The sequence below is a fragment of the Diaporthe citri genome (genome assembly GCF_014595645.1).
Source record: "Diaporthe citri strain NFHF-8-4 chromosome Unknown scaffold_4, whole genome shotgun sequence".
Lineage (NCBI taxonomy): Eukaryota > Fungi > Ascomycota > Sordariomycetes > Diaporthales > Diaporthaceae > Diaporthe > Diaporthe citri.
The window spans coordinates 2,564,966-2,581,381 of NW_025064849.1; the positions used below are offsets into that span (position 1 = coordinate 2,564,966).

Below are 16,416 nucleotides of genomic sequence, written 5' to 3' on the forward strand. Positions count from 1 at the left end.
TGAAGGCTTCTGCCAAGCCATGATTGATAGTGTACCAGATTGTCCGGAATCGCGACAGAGCTAGCCAGCGCAGAGCCAGCGCAGCGCAGCCAGCGTGGCGGCCTGGACTGGCAGACGAGCACTTGTGCCTTGACTTCTCCCCAGGCAAGAGCCGCGAAACCTTGGCACCACACTCACTGTGAGCTGTAGGAACGAGGCCTGTGTAGCTGCAGGGTTAGGGCCACATTCGCTTCACTTTGTGGGGAGGGGGGTGGTGGAACCCACAAAATGCATCAAGGGAGTCGAACACCAGCACCGAGATCTCAGCCTCCAGTATCACATTACATGAGAGAAACATCCAACTACCTGTCTTTTGGTTCTGGCTGGATCAAGCGAGTGTCCTCATGTACCAGTCATGCGATCATCAACCAGGGCTTACTCCGGGCTGGGCCGTTTCCCGGCATGGGAGGAAGCTCCGAACGCACGTCACCAGACGCGAGCAGCCGACGGCGCCAACCGCGAATCAACCCCCGTCCTCTCGGCTATGCTGACGGCAGGCTGGTTGGCATTGTAACCTTGGATCATTCTTGAAGATATCCTCACCCTACCATGTCCAAAATGCTAGACTGCGGGGCGTTTGTGGTGCTGCCAGCATTGCTCGCCATGGGCAAGTGGAGGGAGGGTCACGAGCATGACGCTCAAATCGCCAAGGGGTCTGCGTCCCATTCACCCTCCTCCATCGCACAGCACGAGTCGACGCCTCTGGCTGAAAACCTGAAAACCTGACCCTGGATATCAACCCGCCCTCAGGTTTAAGAGTTACCAATTCTCTCTGTCGTCGGTTTCGAGTCCAGGCCGTCCATCTTACGCCTCCCGCATTCCAGCTCTCTCTGCTCTTCCAACCACCTTAGCTGCCGCCCTTCGTGGTCCGTCTGACCACTGTACCATTGCCCTAGCTTCTAGCTCAAGAGCCGCGCATTCCAACCAGGCCTCACCGGGTAAGAAACTCCCTTGATGCCTTTTTCTTTTCTCTTTCCGCCGGACCTCGCCTTTGCCCGCATGATCAGCCTCCATCCTCCAGACTCCCGGGTCATGCGCGGGTGTGTCTGAGTCGTCCCAGCGGCAGGTTCTGGTTTTCATGCCACCATTCCATCATCGTGCTGGGAGATGTCTCATATGTGTGAATTTTTCTCGCTGCCCTTCTTAAGCCATGTTGTCTCTCTGTGTGTGTATATATGCTCGCGAGGGGTGTTGTCTGGATATGGACTGTTCAGGCTGGGTAGTTGCTGTTCTCCACTGACGCGCGAGCCCTCGATTCATCATGTTTTCCGCTCCAGTCAGGGACGACAAGGCCCTGAGCGCGGGCAAAATGTGCTTGTATCTGCTGCTGATGGGGTTGCAGCTATCTTGTTGTCAAGGGGCTTCGGTTAAACAAGCCCTGAGGGATATAGGGGAAGCCAAACACATCGTCCCGAAGCAGGCATCCGGAGAGACGAATCACACTGTGGTATGCCGTCCACATGTTGAGAGCGGAGATGCAGAAACTGAAGACTTGCAGAATACACAAGCTATCAAGGACCTCATCTCCGGAACTACAGTTCCCGTTATCACTCAGGCAATTGAGACAGGAACGGCTCAGATACTGCCGTCCCCGACCATCGAAGCAGACACTGTGGGGACCATAGTCACCAGCCTGGAAAGAGAAGGACGAGCAACAGACGGTCCTTTGATTGAGGATCCGATTCCATCGCCAACCAGCTCCATTGCCACGGACCCGACAATGGTCATAAAGCCAGCCAAGATGAGAGCAGCGGCAGCGTCTCAAAATATTTTCGATGCGCCCATCAGCACCGATCTGCCTCCAGCTCTCTTCAGCCGGAGGGGCGACCATCCCGTCCCCAGGCTCGGCATCCAGCAGTCCTCGCCCCTCTCTACGAACAAGTTCTATCAGAATTTCTTCCTTGGCTCTCAGACCGCGATCACTGTGCTTCACCCCTACTCCGTTGCCTGGGTCAAGGGAGGTGGTGCGACTCAAAGCTGGGGGCTGTCTGTCTCTCACATCGAGGCCGGCCAGTTCGCCTTCGGTCCCACGCGGGCAAATGGGGCCAGCCAGTATTTCATCAATCCCATTGGCATCCAGTCATTGATCTTATCGGCGGCGGAACTCGGGCCAGGCACGTCCCTCACCACTACTCAGGCCACCGAGTCGTCCGTATTCGTGCAGCTTCGTTCTAGTGCAGCAGCCGCGCCGACGATACAATTCCCGTTGGTGCAGGGCTCAGGGTTCATAACGGCGCAGTACAATGGTGGAACACCCGTTATTCAGTCGGGCATCTTCTTTGCGAGTGTGACAAAGGTCAACGTGCAGCCCCGGCCCGGGGTCACCAAGTACAAAATCACACTCAACGATGGCAAGAACTGGCTTCTCTATGCCTACAGCACAAGCGGGCTGCCCCTGGACCTGCAGGTCATCAACAATGGCCTTGTACGCTCGAGTTCCCCGTTCGTTGGCACGATCCAGGTTGCGAAGGACCCTGGCAGTGCCGAGGCGCTCTACGATGCGGCTTCCGGCCAATACGCAACCAGTGTGACTCTGTCTGGTACAGCCTCAGGCATGCGCGGGGAATACTCTTTCAACTTTGTGAAAGAAGGTCTGACCGGCGCGCCGCTCCTTATGTACGCTCTTCCTCACCACGTGCAGTCGTTCGACGCTACGACAGCTGCGGCGGTACAGTCCAATGTTCAGCTGCAGTCCACCACCAAGGGCAAGGGCACAGCAGTCGTAGCCGACGCCTGGAAGATGGTCGAGCTCAGGCTGCCCATAAGCATGTCGTTCCTGCCGTGGTCAAACACCGAGGGAACTAAGAACAGAGTCTCTGCTGCTGCGAAGGCGAGAATACTGCAGGTCGCGCAGTCAGAGCTCAGTCAGGACATGGACACCCAGTCGAACCTGAACTCAATGTACTACAGTGGCAAGGTCAGTTTGGTGATGATGACTCTGCCGAACGGGACCATTACTGAAGATCGACGTATTCTAGGCTCTAGCGAAGTTCGCCCAGATTCTCTCCGTCGTCTACGACTTGCTCGGCGAATCAGCCCTCGCGGCCGCCGGCCTGGAGAAGTTGAAGGCAGCAATGGCACGGTTCGCCACAAACCAACAGATATACCCACTCGTCTACGAAAGTGAGTACACCCAAGACGAGGCCAACTGACTTGCCCTCAAGACCATCATGCTAACCCTCCAAAGCTGCCTGGGGCGGCCTGGTCTCCTCGGCCTCATACGTGACGGGTGACAGCGGCGCAGACTTCGGCAACACGTATTACAACGACCACCACTTCCACTACGGCTACCACGTACTGGCGGCGGCGATAATCGGCCACCTGGATCCGACGTGGCTGCCCGCCAACAAGGACTGGGTGAACACGCTGGTGCGCGACTACGCGAACCCGTCGTCCCGGGACCCGTACTTCCCGACGAACCGCATGTTCGACTGGTACCACGGGCACAGCTTCGCGCACGGGCTCTACGAGAGCGCCGACGGGCGCGACCAGGAGTCGAGCTCCGAGGACGTCATGGCCAGCTACGCGCTCAAGATGTGGGGGCTCGTCAGCGGCGACGCCAACATGGCCGCCCGGGGCAACCTGCAGCTGTCGGTGCTGGCGCGGTCCCTGAACTTGTACTACCTCTACACGAGCGACAACGCCGTCCAGCCGGCGAATTTCATCGGCAACAAGGTCGCGGGGATATTGTTCGAGAACAAGATCGACCACGTCACCTACTTTGGTGCCAATATCGAGTATATCCAGGGCATCCACATGCTTCCGCTGCTCCCGGCGACGAAGCTCGTGCGCGGCGACAGGTTCGTCAGCGAGGAGTGGGCGCAGTACTTCAGCAACGGCAGGGCCGACGCTGTCGTCGGGGGGTGGCGGGGCGTCCTTTACGGAAATCTTGCCACCATTGACCCCGGGACTGCCTGGAACTTCTTCAGCTCGAGCAGCTTTGACCCGAGCTGGCTGGACGGAGGGGCTAGTCTGACTTGGTATCTGGCCTATGCTGCTGGTGAGTTTATCGCGTACCCTCACTGAAAACACAAATCGGAGAGGTTTATATGATCGTTATGCTAACAACATTGAAAATTGCAGCCCTGGGAAATCTCTAGGAGATGAGCATCGGCTCAAATTCTTTCTGTCCCGGAGGGCCATCTCACTCGTTTGGTGTATCTGCCGTTGCCACCTCAAGCCACCTGTCTTTAACGTGGTGGCAGCATGTCTTCACATATTTGCCATTTTGCTTTGCATTGTTCTATTTTATTTGATACCATCTTTCGACGCAGTAAGATCTACAGCGCTCTATGTGCTCGTACTAGATACAGCATCCTGGCAACAGTGCCAGCTGGGGATACCATTGATTTAGGTCTCACTTGAATAGACGTCAATTTACATATCGGAACCACTCGTGCACAACGGGAAACTCGGAATCCTACTTGGTTGGGGTGGAGGGGAGCCCACTGAATCACACATGTGAACGCCTTGTAAATCACAATCCATCCCTTCTCGCTCGACTTTCCATCCGGGCGTGAGCCGCCCGCGCTCGAGTCAAGACATGGGATGGGAGGGTGTCCGGGCATCTGAGAGATGCAGCGGCATTGTTCCGTCCAATGCAGGTAATAACCATCTAGGTTTGGGCCATCCCTTTAAAGGGTTTCCAGCGTGTTCCAGAAGGGCTGGGCTGCTCCAATCCCCTACTGAAGTACGTGGCACGCCGTAAAGGGGCAGGGGGCGGCCACCAAATCGTACCACCCTCCTCTCGCTACCCCAAAGCACCGCACCACTCTGGAGCTCTAGGCGCCTCATCATGCGGCCCTCTCCAACCACCCAGTGGATCATTGGTGGAATTGGCTATGAGGTGTGTGTGTTCACTTAGGCGAGGGGAAAACGGTTGTGTTTGGTAGAAGTATATAGAAGTTGTTCAATCCCCGAAGGTGTCTCAGCTATGCTATCGCAGCGAGTATGTTGGTATTTCCCATCCCTCCCTGAAACTCCAAAATCCGTCAAAACACCATCGTGTCCCTGGTATAGCCATTCAATAAATCAAACACGCTCATTCCCAGCCCAAGTCAATCAAGCACAGAAGACATTAATTATATCAGAAGATGCTCAAGGCACCACCCGGCGCTGCCGGTTGGAGGGGCAGCCAGCTCATTCGCAGCTGTCCGTGACCCATCCACGGCTCATCTCCACGGCCTGCTCCCACTTCTTGAACATCTTGGTCCTCTTCTCCTCGCCGATCTTGGGCTCGAATTGTACTCTGCCCTTCTGGTTGATTTCGCTCAGGTCCTCCAGCTCCGCCCACACGCCAGTGGCGAGGCCGGCGGCGATGGCAGCACCGAGAGCTGTGGTCTCCCGCATGGCGGGCCTGTCAACGGGGATGCCGCTGATGTCCGCCTGTGTCTGCATGCACAGGTCCGAGTTGGACAGACCACCGTCGACGGAGATGACCTGGAGCTTCTTGCCGCTGTCCTTCTCCATGGCCTGGAGGATGGCCTGGTTCTGGTAGCAGGTGGCCTCGAGTGTGGCGCGGGCGATGTGGCCCTTCTTGGTGTGTTGTGTCATGCCGAAGATGGTTCCCTTGGCATCGTCGATCCAGTAGGGCGCGAACAGACCACTGAAGGCAGTGACGAAGACGACACCACCGTTGTCATCAACGCTGGCGGCGACCTCCTCGATCTCGTCCGACTTCTCGAAGAAGCCCATGTTGTTGATGAGATACTTGACACCAGCGCCGGCGACGGCGACACTACCCTCCAGGGCGTACACTGGTGGGTGGCCCTTTCCGAAGTCATATGCGACCGTCGCCATCAGACCGTGTTTGGAGATTACGGGCTCAGTGCCGACGTTGTAAAGGAGGAAGCAGCCGGTACCGTAGGTGTTCTTGGCCTGTCCAGGCTGGAACCCACACTGTCCGACCAGGGCGCTGGACTGGTCACCCAGGCAGCCGGCGATGGAGACGCCAGCCAGGGGGCCCCTGGCGAGCTTGCCAAAGGCCTTGTCGTCTGATGAGGGCACAATCTCGGGGAGAGCGCACTTGGTGGGGTCGATACCGAAGAAGTCAAGTGTCTTATCATCATACTTCATTGTGCGCAGGTTCATGAACATAGTGCGGGAGGCGTTGGTGCTGTCCGTAACATGGACTGGCTTCTCGGCGTCAGCACCGCCGTTCAGCCTGTAGATGAGCCAGGAGTCGACGGTTCCGAAAGCCAAGCGGCTCTCGTCGTACGCCTCCTTCACAGCAGGGACGTTTTGGATGAGCCACATCAGCTTGACGCTGGAAGGGTAGGTGCTCAGAGGCAGGCCGCACATCTCGGGCAGGTCATCAGCGCCAGGCCGACCCTTGAGCTCTCGAACAAGGTTCGTGGTCCTGGTGTCTGGCCAGACGATGGCGTTGTGGAGAGGCTCGCCGGTGGTCTTGTCCCAGACGACAGTTGTCTCACGCTGGTTGGTGATACCTATTGAGCGGATCTCTTTGGCAGTGTGACCCTTCTCGGTGAACTGCTTCATGGCACCCTCTATGCACGCCTCAACGGAGGTGAGGAGCTCAATGGGGTCGTGCTCGTGCCATCTATGGGATTATTGTCAGAACCCTGATGATGCGGATGATTCAGGAGCAGGAGCAGGGACAGGAACTTACCCTGACTGGGGGTACAGGTTGTCGAACTCGATCTGGTGGTTGGCGACAGGCTCACCCTTCTCGTTGAAGATGAGGAACCTTGAGGAGGTGGTGCCCTGGTCAACAGCGCCGACGAACCATTGCTCATCCTTCTCCATTTCCGTCGAGTTGATCCCCTTGGGGAGGAAGTCATCATGCATGGAGCCTGGTTGTCTGCCAACTGGGGTGGCTGGCGCTGAGCGGCACTCGATGTATTCAACGGAGATGGCATCGGCCTTCTCGTCGATGGGGGTGCCCTCGAGACTGATTGTGCCTACTTCGTGGCCGAAGCGCAGTCTCTTGGAGTCGCGACGCACGACATTGCGGTTTGCTTGTTTTACGGCGGTGGTAAGCATCTTGGGCGACGGCGCAGAGCGGCTGGAGCCAAGTCTCAGGCTAAGGCTCGGTCTTGTGACGAGGAATGTGGCTTGGTTGTACCAAGCAGGAGGTCTGGCCCGTTGGGGCAGGAGTTGGGGGCTGCGTGCGTGGGGGTAGTAGTTATGGTACGGGCACGGCACGAGGTTTGGTTGTTTGGCAAGCAGCCCTTTGGCCTAGCAAGGCAAATGGTATTGTTGTGAGAGTTGTTGATGGTGAGATCTGATGGCTTCCACAAAGAATCTGGTCAAGTGTCTTGGGTCTTTGTGAAAGATGTGAAAGCAAGAGTAGAGAGGGATGGTTAACATGCTGAACAGAATCGGAAAGTGATCCAAGGGAGGAGGATGGGAGGGTATTTGAGTTGAAGTGCCTCGGGTGCGAGGGACAGGCCAAGAATCCCAGAAGGGTAATCCGGTCCAGTAGTCAGAGTTCTGGGCGTTTGGGTACGGACTGGTTGGGCTCGCTGGCTACGCTGGCTGTGTTCTCCGTCCGTCTGTCAGTCTGGGGTTGGGGAGGGTGAGAAGAGGCCGATGGCAGGAACGTCAGTAAGGCGACGATCGGTTTGGGACGGTTGGAACGTCACGGCTCTGTAACGCTGCGCAGGTCCTCGCAGGTCTCTGCAGGCCGTCGCAGGGGCCCCAGAGCTAATCCATGTGCCAGTGTCGCGCCCGAGGGTCGCTCGTTCGCGCAGGCGTGTGGGGCAGCCACAGGGGTGCAAAGAGCCCGCCAGTACGAGCCGCCCATTCGTGGGATTAATGAGGGGCAGGCTATTTTCTTCTCGACGGACGCACAGTCCTCGGCACGGCGAAGATTCTAGGCTCTGTCCACCTCGCCCGCAGCAGCGAACCCACCCTCGACCCTGCCGCCACACACCGCACACACACAGAACTGCTGCCGCTTGCCCCATCCCTTTCCATCCTCCTGGGCTCTGGCTGTCCTGGCTCTCTGGGTTCTGGCTGGTCCGGCTGCGCTCGCGGACCATCGAGAAGAGGGCGAGATGGGGGAGTGGGGCCAGCCGAAATTACCTGTCAGCCAGGTGAGCACCTCCACTCGCTCACCTGCCACTGCTTCCCGCCAAACAAAGTTCAATCATCGGGAGCGGCCTTCAGGGAACCGCCTAGAATCCCCCGCATACCAAGCCCTCGTCAAACTTTCTGCCTTTCTGCCAGGGTGGGGCACGACAGCTGTTCCTATCCCGGGCTGGCGTGCCCTCCGTGCCCTCAGAATCTGCCAGTGAGTGCCTCATCGGGGCAGAATCTTGGAGAACCCAACCCATCTGTCTCGGCATCTGGGCAATCTGGGCATCTGGTCTGAGCATCCAGCTGTTCCCCCCTCGTATCGGCGATGGCTCGATCTCTGGGGGAACGGCAATCTGACGGCCGTTGGACGGTGTGTCGCGTGCCCACGCCAGGCCAGGCCAGGCCGCCGGCATGGTGATGCTATGGATGAAGACATTCCTGCCCGGATATATAATGCCTCACGCATCCCGCCTGCGTTCTGACTTTCCAGCGGGCAGGCCGAGTGCTTGGGGTGCAACAGATTGGAAGAAAAGCCAACTTTCACCAAGCCAGCCAGCCTCGCGAGCGTTGCGACGCTCTGGGTTACAACGCATCAGATTGGGTTGCGCTTCGATCCAGGCCCGGAAGGCGTGATTGCTTACTCCCAGTATCCCTGGGCCATACCGACATCTCCGGATTACCAGATTCGTCCTCTCACCTGCATGGCAGCTACATCGTGGAGTCAAACAGACAAGAAACACTCGAGAATGCCCCTCCCCTCAAGTCAAGCAGACAACAGCTTTGTTGGGCCAAGAGCACAAGATTCAGGAAGGCCAAGCGAGTCGTGCAGGGCGGGGCGGCCATAGGTCGAACTTCGCCCTGCGACCCGACAGGGCCGTGACCGGAAGGGGGGGCGAGATGCATCCATCGTGACCTCCGGATACAGTATTCGCGTCAAGTTCCAACACGAGGTGGACAGCACCCGTCCAACGTCCATGCGGAATTGACCTCCCCCTCCTGGCTGTTCCGTTTCTCACGACCGTCGATACGGGCCTTCTCGTCTAGGAACCCAAGGGAAAGGGGGCTGTGGGTTTATTATTGGAAGTCCAAGATATAATCGCCCACACCCGCCGCCCCTCGATCCAAATCTCCCATCCGGCTCCCCCGCGCCCTTTGGCCTCTCTCGCCCAGCGGACCAAGGCCCACATCACCAAACGGAGTGTGCATCTAACATCGTGGCCGAAACTCATGCACTCCAGATGGACCAACACTGAGTTTCTGCTTGGCGACGCGCAGTGGCCCCGGATCCTCGGTCTGCACAGACAGTTGTACCGTGGCGGAACCAGGGGAGCCGAAATCAAAATTGTCCTCGAGGCCCAATCACGCTTATCTCCGATTCGACGCAGGCGCTTTTTTATTGGAACACTTGCCGCACCCAGCCGGCGGCGCATCTCTGTCACCCAGACCACGTCTCTCGCCGGGGTCATGCACGACTGCGATAAGGGAAGAAGAGTCACGGCCGCCTCGGACAAGCTCTCAAGTTGTCAGTCACCTGCACAGTCTCTCGCAACCAATTTCTGGATTGGCCACTCAATGCCGCAGTCGGTCGGTGGACTCAACTTTGCGACTGTTGTTGGCCTTACATGACGACCGGCGCCTCGCGAGATTTGTGAGCAATGGACCTGCAACTACAGTAAGGGGAAGATGAGCCCACGATGTTTCCCCACTCCCCATCACGACGCTGGACGGAGTGGTGTTTCCGCCTGCGAACCGTCTGGACCGTCCGGCTGCATGCAACTCACGATCTCAGGAGGGTCTCGGGCTGTTTCGAGAGGCTGACAAAGGCAACTCCACACAGTCGCTCGCAGTCCTCACACAATGTGCCGGGCCCCGGCCACGACTCCGGAGACTCCAGTCCTTTGCTCTTTTGAAGATCTTGGGGCCCCGAAGATCCCTCACAGCCACACCAGGACCTTTACTGACCCAGTGACTTCATTCTAGAAACAATCCTGGGGCCCACTGACGCCACTCGCCGCCACACCTCGCTCTCAGGCTCCTTCGCAATCACAAACATCGCCATCGACTTGATCCTGCGCACATCCCTGGCTGACCCAGCTTCCCACACGCAGAAGTGCACCTGTCAGAAATCGATCAGCGCTCGACACGCACCCCACATGCCATCACTTCGGCCTGTGGGTTACATCAACCTGCCATAAGGCCCAGTCAGAGTGCTCCGCGACCACGCCCCCAGCTCCCCGGGCCGGAGACCCCAGGCGACCTACGCAATTGTAGTCTACGCAAGGTCCATCTTGGATGATATCACTCAAGCAGGGTTTTTGAGCCGCATTGAAACAATCTGAGTACAACAACAGTATCTCTTCTGTCATCGCCGATATCTTCAGAAGATCTGCATGCACATCGTTTTCCCCACGACCCTGAATTGGGTGATTGCATCAGTCGCCCCCGAAGCAAAACTGGAGTCTGCCTTACGAAGGAGCAAATGCTCCGAAGACTCTGTGAGAACCGTGGCTTCGACACCAATGATATCACCACGGACACATTCGAGCCACACGCGAAGCCACATCGAAGGAGTCACGCCAGCAAGCCAGTGAAAATCAGCTTCGTCGCTTCAGATGGCTGGTCCCCCGTCTTTGGCACCTCGTTCCATCGGGATCCCTGCCGAGACCGTTGAGACCGCTCCTTAGGCCCCCGGGCCGTAGAGACTGGCGGCCCGGTCCCGATGATATCACTCCTGCAGGCACGTTCCTGGCCTGCGTTGGTTGCCTTGCGGGGACGGGCACGCGCAAGCGGTCAGATGCACGGCGTTTGGCACAGGAGGACGAATTACCGACCATGGGACAGGTGTAAGCCCTCCTAATGAGGAAAGCCGGGTTGAAGGAGTCCCGTTTGGTTTCGTATGCCATGCCACGGCTTGTTCCAGATAAGGTCTCCAATTCCGTCGTGTATGGCGTAAGGATGGCACACCCGAGCTGCCGAGCTGCCTGATGCAGGTAGTGCAGCGGTGCAACCATCTCAACCTTGTCCCACTTGCCAGGGCTGCATACCATGGGGTGAGCCACACGGAGCTTTTGATAGGCTTGGCTGCATCGATTGGTGACCAAAAAAGACGAAAAGGATGCTGAAAGCAAGTCTGTGTCAGGAAAAGTTTCCAACAATTTCAGGTTGTACTCATTCTCTCCTATGCAGTCATGAAGTCACGTCGTAGGTGTTTGGCCACCAACGGGTTCTGAGGATCGTCTCTTGTGGCAACAAGATGTGGCGAATAAGCATTCGCTGCTACTGTCAAGCCTTGTCTGCTACTATGTTAGTCACGGAGGCAGCTGATGTTCGCGATTATAGATTCGTGTTGTGGTCCTTATGGTCTTGCTCTTGGATGGCCCAGTCTGCCGTCACGTCGCAAGCCGCACATCTCTTGCTTGCGACAGGCAAGCCAATGCTGCCTCATTGATGTTGCTTGGCACAAATTACGACGAAAACGTCTTGGAGTGATGAGTGTGCGCAGACTCATTGTTTGGCTGAGGCTGATCTCATCAGACCTTACCACAGGTGTCTTGTATAAATAGACATAACATCTCCCCGCCCTGAGTCCATTTTTGGACCGTGTCATCGTCAAGATCCCATTCGTGTCTGCCTGTAGTCAGATCGACAGAGTGACTGTTGCCCTGGCGGATTGAATTTGAAGTTAAGGCGATCCTTCGTGAACTAATCTCACTCAATCTTACAAGGTACCTTCCAAGTATTGAGCAACTATCTGTGCTAGGCTCTGATTCACCACAAACATGTCCGGTTCACAGCGGGGAGGCGGAAGAGGTAGAGGAGGATTTCCATCATCTGGGCCCATTGGACAACGGGGTCGAGGCCGGGGCGGTGGTAATTTCTACCGAGACCAGGGCCACAGCAGCGAAGCGACGGCAACCACCCAAGCCGTATATGGGTGATTATCAAACCTTCACCCTATGGCTGAAGAGACTTGACTAATCACTCACAGAGACGGGAATTTTCCGCTTCCTAGTGAGCATGTTGACAGCGTCGAAAAGCAATACCTTGAGTACTACGGCGCGAAAGGACAAGATCTTGACAAGGACCTCAGGGGCACGATGCTTTCTCACCGCCCAAACTTTGGAAGCAATGGTACGGAGGTTGTTCTTTGGGCCAATTACTTCCATTTGAAATTCGAACAGTCTGAAACACTCTACCAGTATGACATTGTCATCTACGATCCAAAGAAAATTCCAGAGGACAACAAAAACAGTGGCAGAGCGACCGATCCCAAGGAAACTTCTGGAGACAAGAAGAACGATGAAAAAGCGACCAAGCACAAGAACATTTCCGAGGACAGCAAAGACGATGGCAGAGTTACTGGTCGCAAAGCAATGGATATCTTCAAGCAAATCTTTGACCAAGTACGGAGGGACAACGTATCAGGAGAACTTGCTACAGACTTCAAGCAGAAGATTGTGACCTTGGGTTATCTGAACTCACTACCGGAACACCTCAATTACCGCTCTCGTCAATACAAGATCACGGTCTCTGAGCCGCAAGTCCTCAGAGTCGAGGAATTTATGTCCCTTCTCGACAACCAGACTCCATCCGCAAGCCTTGCGACCACGATCAAGCTCGATGCCTTTCCCTTTCACCAAGATACCATCAGTGCCATCAATACCATCATGGGTCATGCTCCGCGTGAGTCTCAGGATATTGTTGCTGTTGGAAGCTCCAGATTCTTCAGCAGAGAGGAGCCGTCTCTGAGAAAAGGAATCGTTGATGCGGGGGCTCTGCAGGTCATCAAAGGGTTCATTCAAAGTGTCCGACCTGCCACAGGTCGACTCCTTCTCAATGTCAATGTAACACATGGCATCTTTAGGCGTGATTACAAAATACCTGAGCTGTTTACTAAACTTCGCGGCAGTGGCCCTAAAAAACTGCAGAGTCTCCAGAAGATTGTTTCTAAGGCGAGGGTAAACTATCAAATTCTATCTACAAAGAAGGCGAAGCCATGTTGGAAGGAGGTGACGGCAGCCGGCCTTGCTCGCAGCACGGACACATCCAACAAACAGAAGCAGAAAATCAAGTTTCCACCTGGCGAAGAGTTTGGGTACGCGGACAAAGTCGAGTTTCTTTTGGGAGAGCCTCCCAAGCAGTCAGATGGCACCGCCGTCAGACCTGCCCCAGGGCTTGAATGGGGCAAGCGCTACACAGTGTCCAATTATTATTGGATAAGTAAGTCTACCCTCGCTCAGCAACTACGTTTTCACTCCCTCGTAACCTCACAGGCTTTGCCTTGACGGCACGATCAGAACTGACTGGTTCTCGCAGAGTACAAGTACCGACCACAAACGCATCTTCCTCTTGTCAATGTTGGAACGCCCACGGATCCAGTCTACGTTCCCGCCGAGTTGTGTCAGCTCGTTGGTTTTGATCGTATCAAGTACAAGCTGGACGAGCAAACAACTAGCGAAATGATTAAGTTCTCCGTCAAAGCTCCTCCTGAGAACGCGGATTTGATCCTCGGCACAGGCTTGACCGCTGTTCTCAAGCATACTCCTTCGAACAGCTTGCTCAGAAGTTTCGGTCTGACCGTCGAGCCTGAACTCATCACCGTCAGAGGTCGACAATTGGAACCGCCTCAAGTCACTTACCGGTCAGCCAAAGGAGAAAGCGAACCCAAAATCATGCAAGTCGCGGTCGACAGAGCTGGCTGGACCATGAGAGACAGATACGACCAGGGAATAGGGTTTTATGGATGCGGCAAACCAATTAACCGATGGGCTTGGATTGCGTTCTCTCCCGAACCTGAAGAACCTGAAGACCTTCAGCGCATCGAAAATCGTGTAGCGGTTTTTCAAAGGTACATTACTGGCTTGCGTGTGTCCATGCGAAATGGGACCGTGGATCCCTCTAGTGTCATCATCCCGTACCAGCAAGCAGACAGCATGGAAGTTTTGAAAGAGAGAATAGAGACAAAACTCAGAACATTGAGCAGGCTGGACTTCGCCCTCGTCATACTTCCCGATAACGGGGCAGACATCTACACGGCCGTCAAAGTTGTTGGAGACATCGAGCTCGGCTTCCACACTGTCTGTGTCACGAAGAAAAATTTCCTAGCGGATCAGTTCGCAGGGCCGAATGGAGACGCCAACCTCGCCGCCAAAATCAACTTGAAGCTTGGTGGGGTCAATCATGCTATCCAACCCGTGTTCGGACACTGCGTCGCACGCAAGACCATGTTCGTTGGCTACGATGTGGTTCATCCAACCGGCCAAGCTGGAAACGAGGAAGAAACGAATAGTCAAGTTGGTCTGGTGTCTAGCATCGATGACCACTCTGGACAGTGGAGAGCCTGCTATTGGACTCAGCCGGGAAGGCAGGAGATCCTCGGTGAAGAACTGACCGCAAAGTTTGAAAGTCGGTTGAAACTGTACAAGAACAACAAAAAATTACCGGAGACGATCCTGATTTACCGAGATGGTGTCTCAGAAGGACAGTATCTGCAGGTCCTAGAAAGAGAACTGCCTCTAATACGCAATGCTTGTCAGAGTGTATACGGAGATGAAGTTGCTAAGCCCAAGATCACCATCGTGGTGTCGGTCAAGAGGCACGCAGCTCGATTTTTCCCTACGAGGGCAGAGGAAATGGACAGCTCGACGTACCTGGACCCTTCCCACAAGAATTTCACGTCAAAGAACATCAAGAGCGGAACCGTGGTTGACCGCGGCGTGACGCAGGCACGCTACTGGGACTTCTATCTCACCGCCCACTGTGCACTGAAAGGGACTGCCCGCCCGGCCCATTACGTCGTCCTCCACGATGAAATCTTTGCCAACTGGCATCTGAAGGACCTCCCGGAAAAGGCGTCACCGAAGGATGTCCTCGAAGCTGGGAAGAAGGCTGTTGATGACTTGGAGGCAATCACCCACCATCTCTGCTACGTATTTGGCCGGGCGACCAAGGCAATCAGCATCTGCACGCCTGCGCGGTACGCTGACATTGTCTGCACGAGGGCTCGCCTCCACGCGTCGGGCCTCGCAAGACTTGCTTCCAGACCGGGGCTCTCAGAGAACGAGAAAAATGAAATTTTGGCAAAGAAAGTTCATGGGAATCTTGAAAATACCATGTACTGGATTTGAAGCCGTTTGGGGCATTCTCCTGTATGGTTGCTCACCGATCTCCATCGTAGAGCACACTTTGCCATGACTGCCTAGAACATTTTCTCATTTTGGTTTCCTTTCATACTTGCGGCGCTTTACTTTCTGTATTCGACACACCGTGAGGTCTGGCCTCGAGTTATTCCTGTTCACCGCGGACGACATTCCCTGACCTTTGATGTCATCGCAATGAAGGTTTCCACGCACAGGCGCAAGGTCTGTCACTCGTTTTAGACAGTATCATCATGGCACTTTTGGTAGGAGCTTTCTGGTGCAGCGTAGCTGTCATGTAATTCTTCTTGGCCGCTTGGTTGGAGCCGGTAGATTGGACTCGGATTGAAGTTTGAGCGGGCTATACCGCTGTTCAACATTTGAAGGATGACGACGTTATGACCTCGATGCAATAGATGGAATTTGGATCCTATTTTCTTTGAATAAGGTCTTCCAGTGACATGTAATATTCTATCATCAGGTTCGCCAAACTGACAAGTTGTGCTACCGCTACCAACCCAGCATCCAGGTCTCCGTGGTCGCGTAGACGCTGTGAGCCCCATAATCGTGTGACATGGAAGATCCATAACGGGGCGCATCTACTCTGTGGTACAATACTCGGCATCAACAAATAGCCAGCTCACACGGTTCCAGATGAGATTCGGTAGGCCCCGCTGAAGTTGTTCTCGCTATATATTCCGGGTATCGTACAATACGGCTCGATGCCTCTTAAGTTTATTTGAATATTCCTTTCGGCCTTCCAAGTCTTCAGTCAAGCCCGTTCTCCGCCTTCCACCTGTCCAGGTACAGCTTCGGACTCCTCGGGCCCTCCATGCCGTATTCTCGGTAGCTCTCCATGCCCGACTTTGCCCTCACATTCTCGGTGACGAAGGGTGTGAGCTACGCAGGTGGTCAGCACACGAGTTCGGCATCATCACTCAGGCAAACGAGACAAGACCACGAACCTTGAATGTATCCAGCCCTGCGGGCACGGCGTATGTCCGCACTTTCGCGAATTCGACCGTGAAGCCACCCCATTTGTCGTGCGATCCCATGTTTCCTGTACGGTTTCCCTTGTAGAAGCCCTTGTTGATGTCCTTCGTCGTCAGCCGCAGCTTGCGGAACTTCTTGCCGAGGGCTTGTGTTGGCCTGAACATGGTTGCTATCTGTTTGGATGGTCGCCGTGGCCCGGTTGGCCCTT

General features: G+C 55.5%; 4 protein-coding genes across 4 annotated transcripts; 2 read left to right on the forward strand and 2 right to left on the reverse strand.

Moving 5' to 3' along the window:
• Positions 1–1,759: 1,759 nt before the first annotated feature.
• On the forward strand, positions 1,760–4,139 carry INS49_009860 (uncharacterized protein; the record flags this gene model as incomplete). Its single annotated transcript, XM_043170588.1, has 4 exons — positions 1,760–2,956; positions 3,018–3,162; positions 3,227–4,039; positions 4,123–4,139. 4 exons carry the CDS (start codon positions 1,760–1,762, stop codon positions 4,137–4,139), a joined length of 2,172 nt encoding a protein of 723 aa, XP_043025153.1.
• Positions 4,140–5,178: 1,039 nt separating this feature from the next.
• On the reverse strand, positions 5,179–7,041 carry INS49_009861 (uncharacterized protein; the record flags this gene model as incomplete). Its single annotated transcript, XM_043170589.1, has 2 exons — positions 5,179–6,598; positions 6,668–7,041. The coding sequence occupies 2 exons, from the start codon at positions 7,039–7,041 to the stop codon at positions 5,179–5,181; spliced, it is 1,794 nt and encodes a 597-aa protein (XP_043025154.1).
• A 4,817-nt stretch (positions 7,042–11,858) lies between these two features.
• INS49_009862 (uncharacterized protein) lies at positions 11,859–15,206 on the forward strand (the record flags this gene model as incomplete). Its single annotated transcript, XM_043170590.1, has 4 exons — positions 11,859–12,013; positions 12,068–13,299; positions 13,396–13,813; positions 13,982–15,206. 4 exons carry the CDS (start codon positions 11,859–11,861, stop codon positions 15,204–15,206), a joined length of 3,030 nt encoding a protein of 1,009 aa, XP_043025155.1.
• A 777-nt stretch (positions 15,207–15,983) lies between these two features.
• On the reverse strand, positions 15,984–16,372 carry INS49_009863 (uncharacterized protein; the record flags this gene model as incomplete). The annotated part of the gene is made up of 2 exons (XM_043170591.1): positions 15,984–16,115; positions 16,181–16,372. 2 exons carry the CDS (start codon positions 16,370–16,372, stop codon positions 15,984–15,986), a joined length of 324 nt encoding a protein of 107 aa, XP_043025156.1.
• Positions 16,373–16,416: the final 44 nt, after the last annotated feature.